This window comes from Helicoverpa zea, chromosome 21, assembly GCF_022581195.2.
Source record: "Helicoverpa zea isolate HzStark_Cry1AcR chromosome 21, ilHelZeax1.1, whole genome shotgun sequence".
NCBI lineage: Eukaryota > Metazoa > Arthropoda > Insecta > Lepidoptera > Noctuidae > Helicoverpa > Helicoverpa zea.
In genome coordinates, this window is record NC_061472.1 from 10,892,131 (window position 1) to 10,910,619 (window position 18,489).

Consider the following 18,489-nt stretch of genomic DNA (forward strand, 5'->3'; position numbering starts at 1 on the left):
TGTCAGTGATCTGCTAAACATTGAATAATACATTACCCCGCCTTGAACCTTGGCTAAATCTGCAAAAAAACTATAGTAAACGTTTCTCACTTTGTATTATCATCAGGCCATTTGACATGATCAATAATATCTCAGATCGCATCAAAATCTACGTCAGCAGCATAAACCTAATATCTATTAGATCAAGATTAATCAGTGAGCTTTGAGATTTTTTTGCTATTTGACGTCGGTTATGTTTATGCGCAAATTCTACGATTTTTTCTATAGTTTTTTTGTTTGTTCTACACGTGCATACTCTCGACGTAGAAATATCTAGACTATCCTTAGAAATAAACAGTAGAGGAGTCTAACTTAAAGTCTCAGTTTTAGGCATGATAAGTAGCATTCATTTGTTATATGACTGATTAGTGCAAAACAAATGAATCAATCTTATCGTACAGTCGTAACGCAGAGCAAGTTAGGCGCGATGACGTCTTTCATTTCAAATAACGATGATAATTATCTATCAACGGAAGTGAACTCAATAATCACACACGACACGACAAGGGTGTTCCTATTGAAAACAACAAGGAAATGAAACAAAAACCAGTCAACAGACCTCCGTGATAAACGGGGCATAACTAATGGTAGTGACATTAACATCATGCTGTCTTATCAGTGACTTATCGGTGATCAATCTCCGTGGTCCTGGTATCTTGAACTGATCTTGTCAGCGCCTTGCATGTCAATGGTATATGCTAGTCATACGCCACATGTTTTAGTCAAGGTACTTAAAATGGCTGTTCGAAATAGGTATTTGAGCATACTTATTTCCTGAATTTAATGGTCTTTTTTCTTCATTGAAACATCGCCTTGAACCAACAAAGACGGCTAGACGTGATCCTGTCCAGGGATGTCGAATAGGATTTGCAATCGGACGCTTTTCAGCCCAAGGACGTCCAAGTAGCTTTAAGTAATACGGTACTTACTAGTAAAGATAAAGTAAATGCAGTTGCCACAGTTAATAAGGTTAGACAGCAGAAATCCGATACGGCAATAATATTTTGAATTTGCTTTTGATTTATTATTAGATTCCATGGGAATGCGATACAGAAATGACTAGAACATTATTGCACCTTACATTATATTGCTTGGGCTTCGGACTAGGTAAACTTGTAACCCTTGCGAGATAAAGGACAGGCAGACAGACCATTCTTCAAGTTGAAGCACTCGGAATGCGTGGGCTGGTAGACAGCATGCCAGCGGAGCGAGGAACTGCCTTGTGGGGGAAGGTAGAAGCTGAGGCGATCAAAAATATATTTTGGGATACAAATAATTGTTACTTTAAGAAAAATAACAGCGTGTGTGGTTAAAACTGGTATGACTTATAATTTTTGGTTTGCCTTTTGTTTTTATAAGACTGTTATTTTAAATGGATTGTGATTATGTATCTCGAAGTATCGATCGATCTGTATTTTGAAGGAGGGATAAAGTTAAGCATATTAAAGTGGATGGATGTGGAGGATGGGGACAACCAAAGAAACGATGGATGATATTTGTGAAAGACAATGGTGGCTGGAAACAATATTGCTTGTGAGATGAGAACACGTCAGACAAACAAGTGTGTAAAAAGAAGACCACCAGTTAAACTGGGATAAGGCTAGATGCTGGACTTGATATATTATTTTATCTTAAAACTCGCCATGCTTATAACTTACACCTCTAACCAATCAGTCTCCGAGCATAACTTAACGCCGTTAAGTTACACGACCGAGCCCAGTAAAGTGCCACCGAGCAAATTTCACGAATACCGACACATTTTGTAACGATCCGTTTAATTCGCTCAGTTAAACTAAACCGTTTCATTTGTTAATCGCATTTGAATAGAAATTGTTGTAATACGAATATTGGAATGTGGTTCCTGCAGTCAGGTCCGGTGGAGACAGGGTCTTCACAGGTACTGGTTTCAGATAGTCAGGTTTCATTTGGAAGGATTATCGATTTTAGCACAGATTTTAAATTCTTTTGCAAAGTTACTTAATTTTCTGAAATCGTACTTTGAAGATACGGTAAAGCTGTAAGCTAATTTTAATTAAGACATGAGATCAATAAAGCATATTAAGCACACATATCAAGCATACATTCACCACGAAGTTGCCTTATTCTGTTTTATTACTCTCTGTGTAACAATAGGTTATGCATTTAATATCCTGTATTGCCAAAACGAAGTCACAATCTTCATCATTACAAAACCTTAATTCACTAACAAACGATGTACTTAACTAGACGGCCTCCACTTAACTCTTCAGTGCTCACACCCACTCTGTAATACCTACAATTAATCAAAACGTGGGCAAACAAGACGATGCTATCATTTCAAGGTCAATTTTAAAAACAAATTCCAAAAAATCACCCGAGGCGACAGAAGCGTTATTAAAAAAACCAGTAGCGTTACAACAGTCGAGATATTGATCGGTGGACTTAGGTGCGCGGGCGCATACGTGATCGCGCAATGACGCGATGGATTATAGGCTGTCCCCTATACCTTGGCATAGTAATGAAGATGGTGCTGGAAGTTTTAGATAGGATACTCGAATGTAAGTCGTGGTTAATCATAATTTGGGAAGAATTATTTAAGTAGGTAAATGGTGTGGGCTGGATAGGAAAGTGACAAAAATAAGAGACATTTTCTAGAAAATATTCCATGTTACAATATTGATCAGAGTGCCTAGTGCGAGTTTTGCAAGTAAATTTTTTCGATGCGAAGATTATCACACCATTGAATCACGTAGCACTTATCATAGAATTGTTTATTTAATAAAGACTGTCATCATCTCACTTGAGCTTACTTTTGCGAGTGTAATCATTATTAACCGGCAAAATAAAAGAAGAAGTAATACCTAAATCATGTGATGTAGCATACGACTCTTTATTTCAATAGACTTATAATTACGTATCGAGTTGCGAATGCTGTCAAAACTCGGAATTAGCACTCTGGATCATCAATTAAATTTGATTGGATCATCAATTAAATGAATAGAAAATATGAAGTCGAGGGCAGCATCATTCAGTGCGCAGGGCATTCAGTGCAGGGCAAAGTCATTCAGTGCTTTTAAAAAAATACTTATACAGCCAGGTAAGATATCATACTTTTACCAGGACAATTAACGGTCGAATTAAGAACTTTTATATTTTTCTAGGAAGTCGGTTAAAAATATCTGATCACTGAATCGTAATAAGACTTTTAATTAACAAACCACGATTTCAACGTGTGAAGATACCAATCGGTATGCAGAAGCTATAAAGTATATTATATCTTTATATCTCGTAACTGTTACATCAGACTGATGGGAAGCGATTAAATATCGCGTAACTGCAGTATTACGGTGTTATGGGAATTACAAATTGCCAACTGTTAATTGTGGTCGTGAACTTTTTCGTGAATATTTTGATTCATTAGCGAAGTGTGGTTGAATTTTTGGTTGCTGCTAAATTAAATGTATCTTTATTTATTTACATTTCCAGTTTTGTTACATAATGATTACCATCTTTCTTGTTTTTAAAGTTATTCATGACATGATTCATCTTCTTTTCTAGTATATTCTACATCATTTACTTACTATATTTCACGATATGATTTATAGCCAAAGCTCATTATTTACTTACCCCTTATTTTATGGGCAATCTTAAATTGACCCCTCCTACTATGAATGCAGTGTGAGGGAATGTTAGACTTTGTCAGACTAAAAGCCATATTTGTTTCTTTTGGAGCCCTTTGTGTACCAGGGCCGCGGTAACTCTTTAAAAAATCACATAGCTCCAGTATTTACTTTTCCATCGCAACATAAAACTGTTTGAACAACTTGCAAAGCTCCGTCCACGCTCAATATCTCACGCATTTGATATCTAAACATCAACTACACTAGATACGGCCCACCACGTGCATCCCTATCGAGTTACATCACCACGTGTCATTAACGCATCTAGTTAAACAACATCATTATTCATTCACTGAGACGTGAGATCAAAATCATCTTGTCTACACTTCTGTAGAAAGAGGAAAGTCTATAAAGAGGAAAAAAACATTGTTTGATGGATTATACTACTCCAAACTACTAATTAAAGAAAATGTTACATTGTTGCGAAGCTACACTATCCTTAGTTACATATGATATGTTTTAACCGGATGCAGGAAGTTGCTTCCATGGATTACATAGGTGAAACCGGAGGAAACCATTTAGAACACTTTTGAAGTTATCGATTTTTGTGCGGATCCATGCCAAAATAATGACCAATAATTGTCTACCTAAGATTTCAGACTAGAATATGATGTGATTATTTACCTGACCCAATGACATATTATGATCAATCAAGCTAATCGAAATGTCTTGTAAAACCAATTAGTAGCAAAGACCACCTGCCTAGCTCACTATTTGTCAAGCAAGATTAAATCTACTGAATGGTCTTTATAACCCGCTCGCACTTTACCGATACTGTCCAATACATTATGTTTGTTAAGTTACGAAAGCTGTCTAGTGTCTGGTTATTTTAACCATATTGTTTATTGTTTAAATAGTTGAAGAGATAGCAATTTCTTGCACAAGTGTTTGGTATGCTGATAGCCTTGACGCGGACCTTTTTAAATGTTTGAACATCATTAGCTCTTACTAATACTAGCTATTCTCCACGATGGCACCTGTGTGTGGTTCGAGAAAATTTCTTCACGTAGCCTATATTCTTCTATATAAGTAGCTTATATTCTTCCTCGATAAATGGGTCATTTAACACCTAAAATAATTTTACAAACCGGCCAATTGGTTCCTTAGATTAGCGCGTTCAAGCAAACAAACTCTACAGTTTTTAATATAAGTGTAGATATTACGTTTTTGAGTGCATTCTTACATTCTTTATGATGTTATTCATAAATGTTTTGCCAAAAAAGTCTAAAACAGCAGCTATCTTTTTCCTGCTCTTTCGAGAAAGTCAATTAAGCGCTCATTCGAGTAGATTCCTGACTATCAAATTATCAAATCTAAACAGATTTTTATCATAATAAAACATGATGGTTATTACAAAATAAATATTCGCTAACTAGCTCGACGTTACGTCAATCTGAATCAAAAATTCTTGAATCATAATATGAGATGGATTATAAAAAAATATGCATTCTTTATCTAGGGCAAAACTTAAACCTGTTTAAAAAAACATTGTCATCATGATATTATCTGTTGAAAACACTATAATTTATTGGTTTATTATGTACTTTAGTCACTATTAATACATAGATAAAAAATATCAGGAAAGTAATTTTTATCGCTAGATAACTCTTAGAAGCGGGCATTTGGGTGCCGCGCAGTCTCGAAACAATATTGTTATTACTGTATTTAGATTCATTGACAACCACTCTATCCTAGGGATATTGGGTTGCCTGGGTAACTGGGTTGAGGAGGACAGATAAGCAGTCGCTCATTGTAAAACACTGGTACTCAGATGCATCCGGTTAGACTGGATGCCGACCCCAACATAGTTTAGAAAATGGTGGGCAGATGATGACCTAAAAGTAACTTAATTAATAGTCGATTGATTAGAATCTCGTAATTACTTACTTCCCTGTGTGAATAACGGTTATTTTTAAGTATAACGTACCCATTTGGGATTCACACGTAATTATTTTTGGTAATAAAGTGCCCTATCGACTTTGCAAATTACTGCGAAATTCTATACGGTTTAGTAACGGCCGTATATATTATTTTTATTACCTTAATTAACATCTGGATAAAACGACATTTTTGACAGAAAAAAAAGATCAACTTTGTGGCAAAAATTTACATGTTTTAAATAAGTAATTTTGTTGAAATTCGATCGTAAATTACGTATAAAGAGTGTTTTTAGACTTTTATAGTTTTATAGCGATAATTTAAAGGTTTTTCTGCGAAATATTAAATTACATTAAAATATTTCTACTACATAAGTATTATTATTAATGACATAGGTAAAGAAGGCAAAATAATTCCTATTGATATGTCTGAAAATTGCAGCTACAGTAGCTCTGAACTAACCAATGCACTAATGTGAAAATTCTCTTATTGTCGGGAAGCTCCACTAGGGTAATAATATAAGCTATATTTTGCGCGGGTACAGAAAGCAGTTTTCACGGTAAACGGCTGAAACTGCGGAGAACAGCATAAGAAACAACATAAATAAGAAGGATCACTGTAAGATACAGACGTTGTGTGTAACTTAACTTTTTCATATATCGATGTGTGTTTTACGTAAACTACGTATCGGTTATTGACTGATGATGAACCGGTCTGATTTACAAAAAAAAAAGTAAAAAAACCTGTTTTGATCCCATTTTTTTGTGTTATTGGTTTACATTTAAATGGTAATATTTGATAAATGGAGTTAGGAGAATTTTTTGTTATTCCTTTTATCTTTTTCGTTCTGGAATCTTCTTTGAATGATTTTTATAATAGCTACTATTCGAAAGGTTCAACTCACAATTTTCGTTAGAAACTTTGTGTTTTCTGGTAAATCTATTGAAATAAAAGTGACTGCAATCTTTCATATCAGGACATAAAAGATTAAAAATAAAGATAAATCTATGATTAACGACCGAAACGGTTACTTCTTTTGTATGATTCATATTCAGCCTTATCAAAAAACCTAGACCGAATAGAATATATTTATCTAAAGTCTTATCTTCTGCAAAATTAATATGACTTAGCCAACACGTGCCTGAGGCTAATAAACATATAATTTACATACATTTCTCGGTAAATAAGATTCGTTGCAACAGTATGTAATGTCGATAGAATCGCTTTACATACTTAGAGCATTCGACCAACTGGAGTGGACATGAGCTCTAATCTATATGCGAAAAAATCTGCCAAATGCACTGGGGGTGAGGCTATGTAACAAAATATACATTATTTTTAATTTAACTCACTCATACACACATACACTCACACAAGCATAAACTTGACATACACATGTAATATACGAGAATGAATGACGGTCCTTTGCAAGGTACTTTTTGCAAAATGGAAGAAATGGCAATAGCGCCTCCAGTTGGTTCAATTGTCTAAGTTTCCATATGAGTATTCGATAGATTGCGATCCTTATCAGCTTGTGATGAAACTATCAATTACTAGCGCGAATTAACTTATTGGTAATGTATTAGTGTTTAATTTGGAAGCCTTGGAATGTTTTAAAGTTTAACTCTTCTTTTTCTCCGTGGTAATGACACAAATGTTTTGTAGGAAAGATGCACGATTTACGCGGAAAAGCCTTTCTCAATATACACGCTATTTAACACTGAAATAAATCAAATCTGACTATTAGTTAGATTAGCCCGTTCAAGCAAACAATCTAGTATAGATCAGCAATAGTATAGATCTAGTAATAAATCACAAGCATCGTCTAAAAGAGCATTTTAAAATTCGTCTACAAAAGTTTTTTTTAAGATACAAAAAGCTTCTATCATAAACTTAAAACGACATATTGATTAACGACTCAAAAAACTGTCGATTTACTACGTTTACCATCCATATCCGATACAGTTTCAAACTTAATTTAAATTCTTAATTATAAAAACGCCAAATTATAGTAAAACAACATTAAGTTATATTATATATTGACATTAGTTTGTTAAAACATGTTTCTTTAATTACTATTTATGTTTTTACGGATTGTGTTAATTTTATTTAATTATTATTTATGGGGAGAATACTAAATGTTGTCTATTATATAGTCTCGCCATGGACTATAAACGCCATTTGGTCGCCATGTTTATACGAAAAATATTTTTTTACGGGTATAAAATATAGTTGCTGTTTAGAAACACAGGTAGCAAACCGTCTTTGAAAAAGAATAAGAGTTATTTATTTGCCAATAATGTAGGAATACAGATGTGATTTGTATTAAAATAATAAAGTAAGTTTCAATGCCTCATGTTTTGAATCGACTTTCTAAAACTGTACCTCTAAATTCGCCCCTACATATCCTGAAATACTTATATTTTATCTTTGAAATACTTACATACAACTTAATCATTATCTTAGAGGTACATATAATTAAGTATTTATTAGATTATTGACATTGACATCTTCGATTTAATAACCTGTTTCGCAAATTATGTTCTTTCTGCAGTAATTAAAAATCCCACCCAAAACAAAAATGTGAATGACTGCCAAGTTCGATAATATGGGAATGCTTCGCCTATAAAAGAAGTGAGATCTGAATAAGTACCAAGTTCCATACACATACCTCAGTTAAAAATAGTTACTTTTTAATGATGTTACCTGGCAAGTTTTCACATACCTTGTTATAAACCTACTAAACGCAATGAATCAAGTATTTAATTTTCTATTAAAACTTGCCAAGTAACATCATTAAAAAGTAACTATTTTTAACTGAGGTATGTGTATGGAACTTGGTACTTATTCAGATCTCACTTCTTTTATAGGCGAAGCATTCCCATATTATCGAACTTGGCAGTCATTCACATTTTTGTTTTGGGTGGGATTTCATTTATTTTTGTAAGGTTGTTTATTTTATTTTTTTCTTATGATTAAGTTAGTTAAGGAAATGGTTCATTTATACTATCTTTTAGATTTTTAAATATGCACTATGCTTCTTACAAAGAAATGAACTAGATTAACTAAATGGACTAGATTTACCAACTGACTGACATGACGTTATCATTTATTATGTTCGTGGATCAAAGTTACACATTCGTTATTTTCGAAAGTGATTCACACTTTGCCGTTTTCAGATTTTTACTTTACTTTGACTAAATACAAACCTTTGTACCATTCGAAGGTATATTATATAAATATAGATTTTAGTTCGTTTTAGTTCCTTAAGGGTATAAATTTACACCGGGTATAAAACACCTTCATTATTTTGAAACCGACTCACACTTGGCCATTTTCAGATTTTTTCCTTTACCTTGACATAAAGACCTACCTCCATGCCAAATTTCAAGTCAATACGACCATTGGAAGTGGTCTAGGTTTTTGATGAGTGAGTCAGTGAATCAGTCAGTCAGTGAGTGTATAGTAAAAATAGCGATTTTCTGACGTCAATATCTCAAGACCTACAATAGGCATATTAATGAAATTTTGTATTTTAGATAAGTGAGGGGGTCTCAACAGATACTAGAAATTTGATATGCGTAAACAAAATAGATTTTGAGTTACAGGGGGGTCGAATTTGGCCCGAAATGGTTCGTGTAATACAACCCACGGCCGGTGTGTCTCTTTTTTTTTGCTCGAACTTGGCGGACACACTGCCGTGTGTCTAGATACACCGACCGATCCTTATTTATAGTAATAAAAAAACTAAGTGTGAAAATCAAGACGTAGCTATGCTTTTTACTTTTTATTACTAGCTAAAGATTCAATCATGCATTAAAGATTTCCATTAGGTACTATTAATATCCTTTTTGCAATTCCGTTCATTTTATGATTAAACTGTTTTGCAATGGGGTTTATCTTTAATTAATACTTTTTACATAAAATAGGCAAGGCGTTAAATATAATTATATTACAAAGAACTTTTTACAATATATTATCTTAATAGTCCCAGTGGGCAGCGATCAGGAGTTTTTTGATGCCATTTTATAATTGTTTTTAGTGTATATGTTATGGACCATGTGATTAATTCGGGCATTATAAATAATGCCCGAGCATTATGAATAATGTCTAGCTTTATCGGGCCAAGTGATTAATAACTATCTTAACTTCATTATTTATCACATTGCACGGGCATTATTATATTGCTACATGACAGTTGGGCAATTTGATAATAAAGCAAAAAATTGAAGTTAGTGACGAAAACGTATCCCACGTAACGGTTGCCCGGGTAACTGGGTTGAGGAGGTCAGATAGGGCAGTCGCTCCTTGTAAAGCACTGGTACTCAGCTACATCCGGTTAGACTGGAAGCCGACCCCAACATAGTTTGGGAAAAAGGCTCGGAGGATGATGTGACGAAAACGTATCGCTGCAAAACCGACTCCACGTAGTCTTGTCTGTCCTACCCCTAGAGTGCAATTCAAAACCGCGTAAGTGTGGAGGGGCGAGGCGGCCTGCGAGCTGAGGCGCAGGTAGTTTTAACGCTCGCCGACGCGGCTGAGGCTGGCCGGCTGAGCCGGCCAGCAAGCCGAAGCTGCGGCGGTGAGCGTGAAAACCATCTGCGACGATAAGCTCGCATGGGACCGCCGGAGCCCCGCAGCACCGGTGCCGTGACAGAAGCCATGCTTGCTGCATGTTGCTTGCTTACATTTTAAACGTACTGAGTTAAAAAATTAGAAGCTAAATAAATAAATTTTATGATGTCATTTAATAGTATTTTAGAAGTTTACTGTTAGAATGCATGCTACAAATTTAGATGCTAAAAAATAACCATCATGCGGAGTTGTATTTAGAGTGGTTTACTTAGAAGATAACGAGTGGCTGAGATAGTATTATTTAGATGCTCGTTAATTGTGGCTGACTTAGTAATTAAGAAGGCAACATACATTATTCGGGGCGAATAATTATATTAAAAAGGAGCCTGTTTAATAAGCACCCTTTAAATATGACTTTCCTTAACTTTTAAATGCAAAAACTAGTGGATTTTTAAGGCAGAAGTCCTTCATAATTAATCCAAATTATGAGGCTGATTATTTAAGTGGTTTAATATTTAGTTAATTTTAAATTAAATGGCAATAACAATAAAAAATTGAATATAAATATGTTATTACGTTGCTTGTATTACTTTGCCCAAAAGGTCATGGGCAATATGTATAGTGCCCGGTCAATTTGATTATTTGAATAATTATTATCAAATTGCGCTCTCATATTGGGCATTTTTCATAATGACCGGGCATTATGTATACTGCTCAATTTATCACTTGGTCCATAACATATATAACATAAAATATAAATATAATTTAATGTCAACCAAAATAGTTAAGCCTATGGAGGTACCGAAATTGAAGTACTTAGTGGGTATATGTATAATAGTAGCTAAGCGAAGGATAATTACGGTTCATTAGATTCCAGATGAGCTGGTAAATTCTAGGTAATGGAAACAAACACCAAACAATTCAGAAAACTCTAGAACTAAATGACGATAAGTACTGTATTATCCAATACTTAATCCAAGTGTTGTCAATACGTCAACATATAGGTACGTGGCATGACTACCAAAAAGATACCATAAACGAACCGACAGACTGACATAGAATATAAAACGTTTACCTGTAAAGACATATTTTCCATTACCTATCATACTAGGATTATTCCTTATTCCTCACCATCGGCAATGCATATAAGCAAGACTGCATTGTCGGTCATCTGCACTTGAAGAAAAGCTATGATCGTGTCAATAGCCTTTGTTAAAAAATACATTGAAGTATTTCTAAAATATCTTTTTTTTGTTGCTAAGTAACTAATACAGTACAAAGTGTTGTAAATGTGTAAAACTCAAGAATCTCCAAAAGGTACCAAAGACAGCTCTTGTCGAGGGAAAGCCTTTGAACTACCAAAAAGATTGATAGATGTGCTTACCTCTCATGATGCTACAATTGTGCTAAGGTATTTGATAATTGGATCTTTTCGACTAATATTTAATCTAACAGTTTATCAGTTAGTTACCAAAATTGATATTGTACTTGACCAATTTCCAAGTCCTAACTCAACCTTAACCTCAACCTCAACCTTATAATAATGACGAAAATGCGTGTCACGATCAAGAACCAAACCAGTCTTACATAAGGGAGATATAGATAAAGACTTCTATCACTCCAAAAAAGTTAGCTCATTAGGTACTTCTAGAATAATGTATATACTTAATAAAGACTTAAAAATATTGTTTTTCTTCCAGTGAGGCGATGGAGAGCCGAGTGGGCCTGGACTACATTGTAGAACATGCGGAGTACACGGGCAAGCTCGCAGCCGCACTCACATCGCCGGCCGCGCCTGTTAAGAAACAGGTCAGATGCGGAAATTTTGAACAGTCATAAACTATCCTTAGTTAGAAAAAAATATAACACCCTATTTACTGGCCCACATCGGGAAATTTAGAAACATAACAGATATAGGAACTTCCTTCTGTAGTTATATATATGCCGAAGGGTGCCAAAATAAGCTACGTAAATCATCAAAGACTATATTTGACGTTGGCTGCTTTACCCCAAAAGCTTGTGGAGAATTGCTGTGATGGACCACAAACATACATCAACGCTTCAACCTTTTCTCTAAGAGATTAGTTCTATTCCTCAACAGGTTTCAATTGCTATATAAGACTGATTAACTCTTCTAGGTACAATATTGCAACGATTCCCAAAGAGTCACTTCCAGCCTTCTCAGAGCATACGAATATACATGTATTAAACAGCGGCTATTATTCTTCAGGTTTTCGAGTTGTTATCAGCGTTGTGCGTGTACAATGCTGATGGCTACGCAAGAGCGGTGGACACACTTGAGCGGTACAAGGTAAGACAAACTAGTACATTTTCTCTATATTACTGTATACCAATCCAAATAGACCTTAAATTGAAGATGCTTAAGAACTTTTTATCTTTGATAGGGACGCGTTTGACCATATGATCAGAGAAATAAATTATGGTAGGCGTAAGCGGAGATGTGATCGCGGATAAAACAAACTTACCTAGAAATAGCATATTCACTTGACTTAAAAACATAAGGCATAGAATAAATCACTGTTAGAAAAAAAATTTTAGAGCCATTTAATTTAAAACCCACAGTTAGCAGTCTAGTGTTAGCTTCAGCAATAAGCACTTACACCTGTTAATTTTAATAAATCATCCACCTGTCATATCCTATTGTCTTTTACGACAATCTGTTTTGCATGTTACATTGTTCTTTCAGTACAAACAAACAGAATGAATCATTCGAGGTAAACACCTGTGTTTGTGACCGATGTAGAATAATTACCATCTTTAGGAAAAGATTGCTATCTTTTACTACTTATGCAGTTTTCTGATACTGATCTGAGCGCGTGGCCCTGTGTACGTAGGTATTTAGTTTAAGATGACTTTGCTGTTTGTCGAGGTCTGAAGATACCTGATGCAAATAAAGCTAAATTACCAATAAAGATAAAGATAAATTACCTAAAAGAGACATGAAAGTAATCTAGTAGGTCTACTAAAGAGTGATTCAAACTAAAAGGTCGTATGAACACAAATCAAACGTTTATAGAACATTAGGCTATATTTGGTAATAAACGGTTTCAGAAACCTGCATTTCCATGTTTTCGGTGCATGTATTTTGAAGCCCTAGGTACCCAAGCCTAATCCACCCATCGCGCAGTTTAGAAATTATAACTCTGTAAACCATAAACTTCTACGTTAAATAATAATGGTTTTTACATAAGCCTCCAACTATTTCATCGTTCTCTATTTCTATCAATTAATCTACTTACCTCTTTCTTCCAGTCTCTAAAAAGCGAGAGGTACCGCCTGAGCGTGGTGGTGGAAGAACTGAAGAATGCTACCACCACAGACTACAAGACTGCGCTGGTGGCGTTCATCAACTGCCTCATTATCTCTGCACCACGCCTGCCTGACAGGATAAGAGTCAGGAATGAGTTCATTGGTAAGAAGAACCTCCTTTTGTTTTCCTCTTCTTCTCTGTCGATTCGCTCTTGACAAAGCGGTTGTGGTCACATTAGAGGCGGACATAGCTCTTCTCACGATCTCCTGCCATATATATCTCTGTCATTGTCCTACTACGAAGTAATAGAAGGCTCCTTTACCTTTACCTACAGCTCGTATACAAAAGGATGTGTTACAATTTTCAAAATTTTGCAAAATTGCCCAATTTTTTCACTTTGAGAAGAAGTTAATTCCGTCTGAGAGTCTAACGTGGAGCTATTATTTATTTTTATAGCTGTTGTATTTAGGGTTGTTTATTTGCTAATTCGGCTTGTGGTCGTCGAATATAAAACGGAGGTTTGTTTTGCGTTTTTGGTCATTAATTTGATTGTTTTTCTCTTTTCAGGACTGGGTCTTCTACCAACATTAAACAACTTAAGGTAAGCATCGTCCATTATTTAACTTGATGATCGTATTATATCACGTCAGCTATGTCATATTTCACAATTTCCTACTCTTTTACCAAAAACTTATTCGCCTAATTTAGATATGTAGTACTTTTCCATACGGCCACCAGTTGAATAAACGTTCGATAATTAGCTACTTTAGGAATTTATTACCGTTAACTGAATGTTACATTTCTGCAAAGCTTCTCTTAAAGATAAACTCACAAACAAGGAGCTACATTACATAATAATATTAACATAATTATCTGAACCGGGCAGTGTGCAAAACGCATAAATCTATCACATTATACCTATGTCAAACAGAAATTATATTCCGCCTTATAAAGTTACCTACACCGACAAATATGTCTTGTTCAGATAAACATACGACCGTATTAAAAAAATGATTTACAAGACCGACATTTGTTCTTTGTGTGAATTATGTATTAACTACAAAATATTCTTGGATGATTTTATAGTTTTTCAGCCAGAACTCGACTTTAAACGAACTTTATTCGACTCTTAAATTGAAAAATATCTGTTGCTATCGTTATTTTATTGTAAACTCCAAAAGAACTGACGGTTTCTGAAAATATTTTCTTTATTTATATATTGTCATGATTGGAAAACGACATTACTATTATTAGTAAATCAATAACCAGTACCATAATTATTTCGATTACATCGACCACAGTTTAACATTGTTTTTTGTGACCCATTGACTACGCTCCATAATTTTATAGGCGAGACACCAAAAAAATAAAATGCGATCAAGTTTTTTGTCCCTCGTTATTTAGTACCAAATAAATATTAACACATTCTATTGTGAAGTTTCAAATTGAGCAATTTGTGTAATTTGATATATTGGTCCCTATCATTTGGAAATAAACAGTAGCTCTTATAAAGGTACTTTAAACTACGCAGTTTCAATTTGAATCTTAATTGTATCCTTATAAAGTCTAATTTTGATAAAACAAGGGACAAATTGATGGTTGTAAGTTTCCAATTGACAAAATTAAATTCGTGTTGTAAATTACCTAAGCATTGCTTAATGAACTTAATGTGACATCAATAAACTCTTAATTAACTTAATTCTCAACGTCTTATTTACGACCAAATCATTTTATTGTAGGTACTGTTATTACCTTTTATTACAAGAATGGTTATGTTCGTTATTTAGTTGTTTCTATTCCCACCAATATTTGGGCCATGTTTTTGCCGTACTCACTGAATACACAAAATTTTATTTCAAAACAGCTTGTAACCAAACTCTTACTCACAAAAATACAATACCATTATCGGGTTTAGCCACAATGAAGTTCCTAAAACCCTAAAACCCAATATCTTAACCAAAAGAAACCGATATTTTCCAATCTACCTGCAACCCTTCTAAATTCAAATCCAAAAGTATCAAAAACAAGTCGTTCTCAGTTTGAAAAACGAAGTTAACCGACTTCTGCGTAGGCGCATCCTTTGGTCCGGTCCGAACCAAATATGGCCTCGTATCCTTTATGAATAACCACTCGTTAAATTATTAGCTACAGCGGATAATGTGACTAAACCCTCGGTAACCAGTTTGTGATTATATTTAGCTGATTCAGTTGTTATATTATTATTAGTTTGTCTGTTATTATTAAATGTGTCATGATTACTTGGAACTGTTCCGTATCTACTTCCTAATATGGTTATAAAGATAAAGATAAAGATAAAGATATATTTATTTTGCAAATATGGGTACAAAAGTAAATGGTGTTATAAAAATAAATAAGTTCTGCCATATTTTGCCATTCGGCGTGCAAACATTTACAAATTGTTGACGTTACAACTAAACAATTAAATTATACAAATCAGTAGCATTAAGTAAAAAACTAGATGAAAATTCTTAACATAATATAAATAAAATAAAACAATGAAACAAATTAACAGTATTCAATTAATGTGTAGACTTATTACCGACTAATTTAATGTCTTTGGTAAACCTTTAAAAGGTAGACAACTAGAGACTTTATCGGAGAGTTCGTTAGTAATGAAATTGATTAAAATAAAATCATCAAGGTAGCAAAGGTAGTAAAGGAGAATAATAAAAGGAAGAAAAAATATGTATATTATGACTGGTACCAAGACCTATAGAATTACTTCATCACACATTTTTTTTCAATTTGTATCTACTTACCTGCTAAGTACTGGTGTAGTTAAAAAAGTTATTTGAAAGTAATTATGTTTCCTTTTTCAAGTAGGAATAGCTACCTCAACACAGGCTACTTTTCCATATAAAATCAAAAGCGTTACGTAAAACAGTTAGATTTGAAGTTTACTCATAGTTCACAAGTAGCCTGTATGAACCAGTATGGACTCGAGCATTAGCCTGAGGGCAAAGTTTCTATTACTTACTTTCCCTCAAAACCATATATTTTTGTACTGTTGTCGTGAGAAACAAGTATTTGAAATAATCTGGACATGGCTATTCTTTTGATAGAATTTTGAATTTATAAGTGTGGCGTTCAACCTACATGGCGTTCTTCTCAAATCTCCTCGAAACTTGAAAATCCCCTCTAGTAGTCGAAAATAAAGTTTACCCTATTTATTTGATAAAAATAACATAACATGCCCTGATTCTTCAATCATTTTTTTTTTTTTTAATTTCAAGTAGCAGAAGCCTTTTCCAAATGATCATTTAAATAACTTTTATTTTTGTTTAAAACTTCCCCCATATAACTATTTCTATTTATTTTCTTGCAGACATGAAGCAGCCAGCCACCCAGACCTGGGCGTCCAACTGGATGTGTTTGAAGAACAGAGGGAAAGTGATGAGGCTCAGGGTCCCGGAGGAATCAACCTCAACTCACACCTGGATGTGTTCTATGCTATTCTCAAGCAGGTAGGAACTAAGACTGCTAAGTCACTGGTTTGGGAATAAATGGTATCCATATAGGGATGTAGGTACTCAATATGACTAAATTCTACTGTGTAAAAAAGGGAACATAGATTCATTAAATGTGCTATGTAGAGAAGTGTGGGGACGGAGAGGCAGAGGTAGACTTTAATAATTCAATCAATGATGATTTAATACACGTCCTTAATGTAGGGATAGTAGATACGTACCTACCGCAGTGGTGTACCATCTACCGTACTTATGTAACATTCAACTACCAATATTTAGGTACAATATGATAAAGATCGTAGGGTAAATTTCGTCTTTCCTATCTTCTAGGTGGCGGACACACCACAGGAGATCCCATTTCTGAGCATTCTGCAGCACCTGCTGAGGATAGACCCGAAGGAGCCAGTGAGCGACATCGTGTGGGACACGGCTGAGACCCTGGTGCACCGCGCCACCTTGCTGGAGACCAGGGAGGATGCTGCCAAACTGCTTAGAGCTCCTAGTGTTCAGGTACGAAGCTTTGATATTTGAATCTTCTATTATATCAGAATCTGGCAAATATTTATTTACCGGCCGTTTTCTGAGGTTTCACTCGTATCTTTAATAACCAGTTGATGCATGAGAAAACAAATTGACTTTCTAAATAAAACTACTTTTACGGATTTTATCGCGTTAATTAATATTATTTAATCCCGACGTTTCGGATCCTTTCCAGCATCCATGGTCACGGGCAGACTAAGGTGTTGGTCGTCTTGATATATTAGTTACAAACAGCTACCCTACATTTTGTTGATTATTATTGACAATCCGATTCACGCAAAACGAGCTCACTGTATCCATAGGTCGAGCAGTTGTAGGCTTGGATTTTGATTTAATAGTTTCTATGATGGGATTCCAAGCAGGTGGTATGCACCAGCCATCTTCTCTATTGAAATTTGGATGTTTTTTAATTTCAATAGCCTCGCGAATCATCCTAGGTAGGAATCGGTTTTCTCTTGCAAGGACTTGTGGTTTATCAAATCTGATGTAATGCTGGGCCTTGTCTAGTGTGTGTTCACAAACTGCTGACTGTCTGGAACGGCGGTGTTTGACATCGGCGATGTGTTCTTTTACGCGGGTCCCTATGCTTCTTTTAGTTTGGCCTATGTAAGAGAGACCACAATCACATTCAAGCTTGTATACACCCGCATCTTGTAGAGGTATGTGACACTTGACAGGTGGTAAGAATTGACTGATCTTCTTCAGCGGCTTGAAGTAGGTTTTGATTGAAGCTCGCTTCAAGATGTAGCCAATCTTGTCTGTGACTCCTCTTATGTATGGAAGAACAGCAGGTAGACGCTCAACTGTGGCTGGTTTCACGCGGGTTCTGCGACGAGGGCGCGGTACTCGGAGCTTGTTGTCGTGCAGTACTTGCTTGACATGTTGAAGCTCAGCACCCAGGTGTTGTTCATCGCAGACCAACACCACGACGCAACACCTTAGTCTGCCCGTGACCATGGATGCTGTAAAGGATCCGAAACGTCGGGATTAAATAATATTAATATAACGCGATAAAATCCGTAAAAGTAGTTTTATTTAA

The 18,489-nt window shown here is 35.0% G+C and overlaps 1 protein-coding gene across 6 annotated transcripts in view; it reads left to right on the forward strand.

Moving 5' to 3' along the window:
- The window catches only part of LOC124640951 (inverted formin-2), a 112,307-nt gene that overhangs the window by 83,517 nt on the left and 10,301 nt on the right, over positions 1–18,489 (forward strand). For 5 of the 6 annotated variants that reach the window (XM_047178932.1, XM_047178933.1, XM_047178934.1 and 2 more), the window contains 6 exons: positions 11,852–11,960; positions 12,382–12,462; positions 13,425–13,584; positions 13,990–14,023; positions 16,769–16,907; positions 17,241–17,420. In XM_047178932.1, coding sequence (XP_047034888.1) covers positions 11,859–11,960; positions 12,382–12,462; positions 13,425–13,584; positions 13,990–14,023; positions 16,769–16,907; positions 17,241–17,420 — 696 coding nt within the window. In that variant the 5' untranslated portion in view covers positions 11,852–11,858. Of the gene's footprint in view, positions 1–11,324; positions 11,563–11,851; positions 11,961–12,381; positions 12,463–13,424; positions 13,585–13,989; positions 14,024–16,768; positions 16,908–17,240; positions 17,421–18,489 lie in introns of those variants that run through there. The other variant, XM_047178929.1, reaches the window with a different exon arrangement.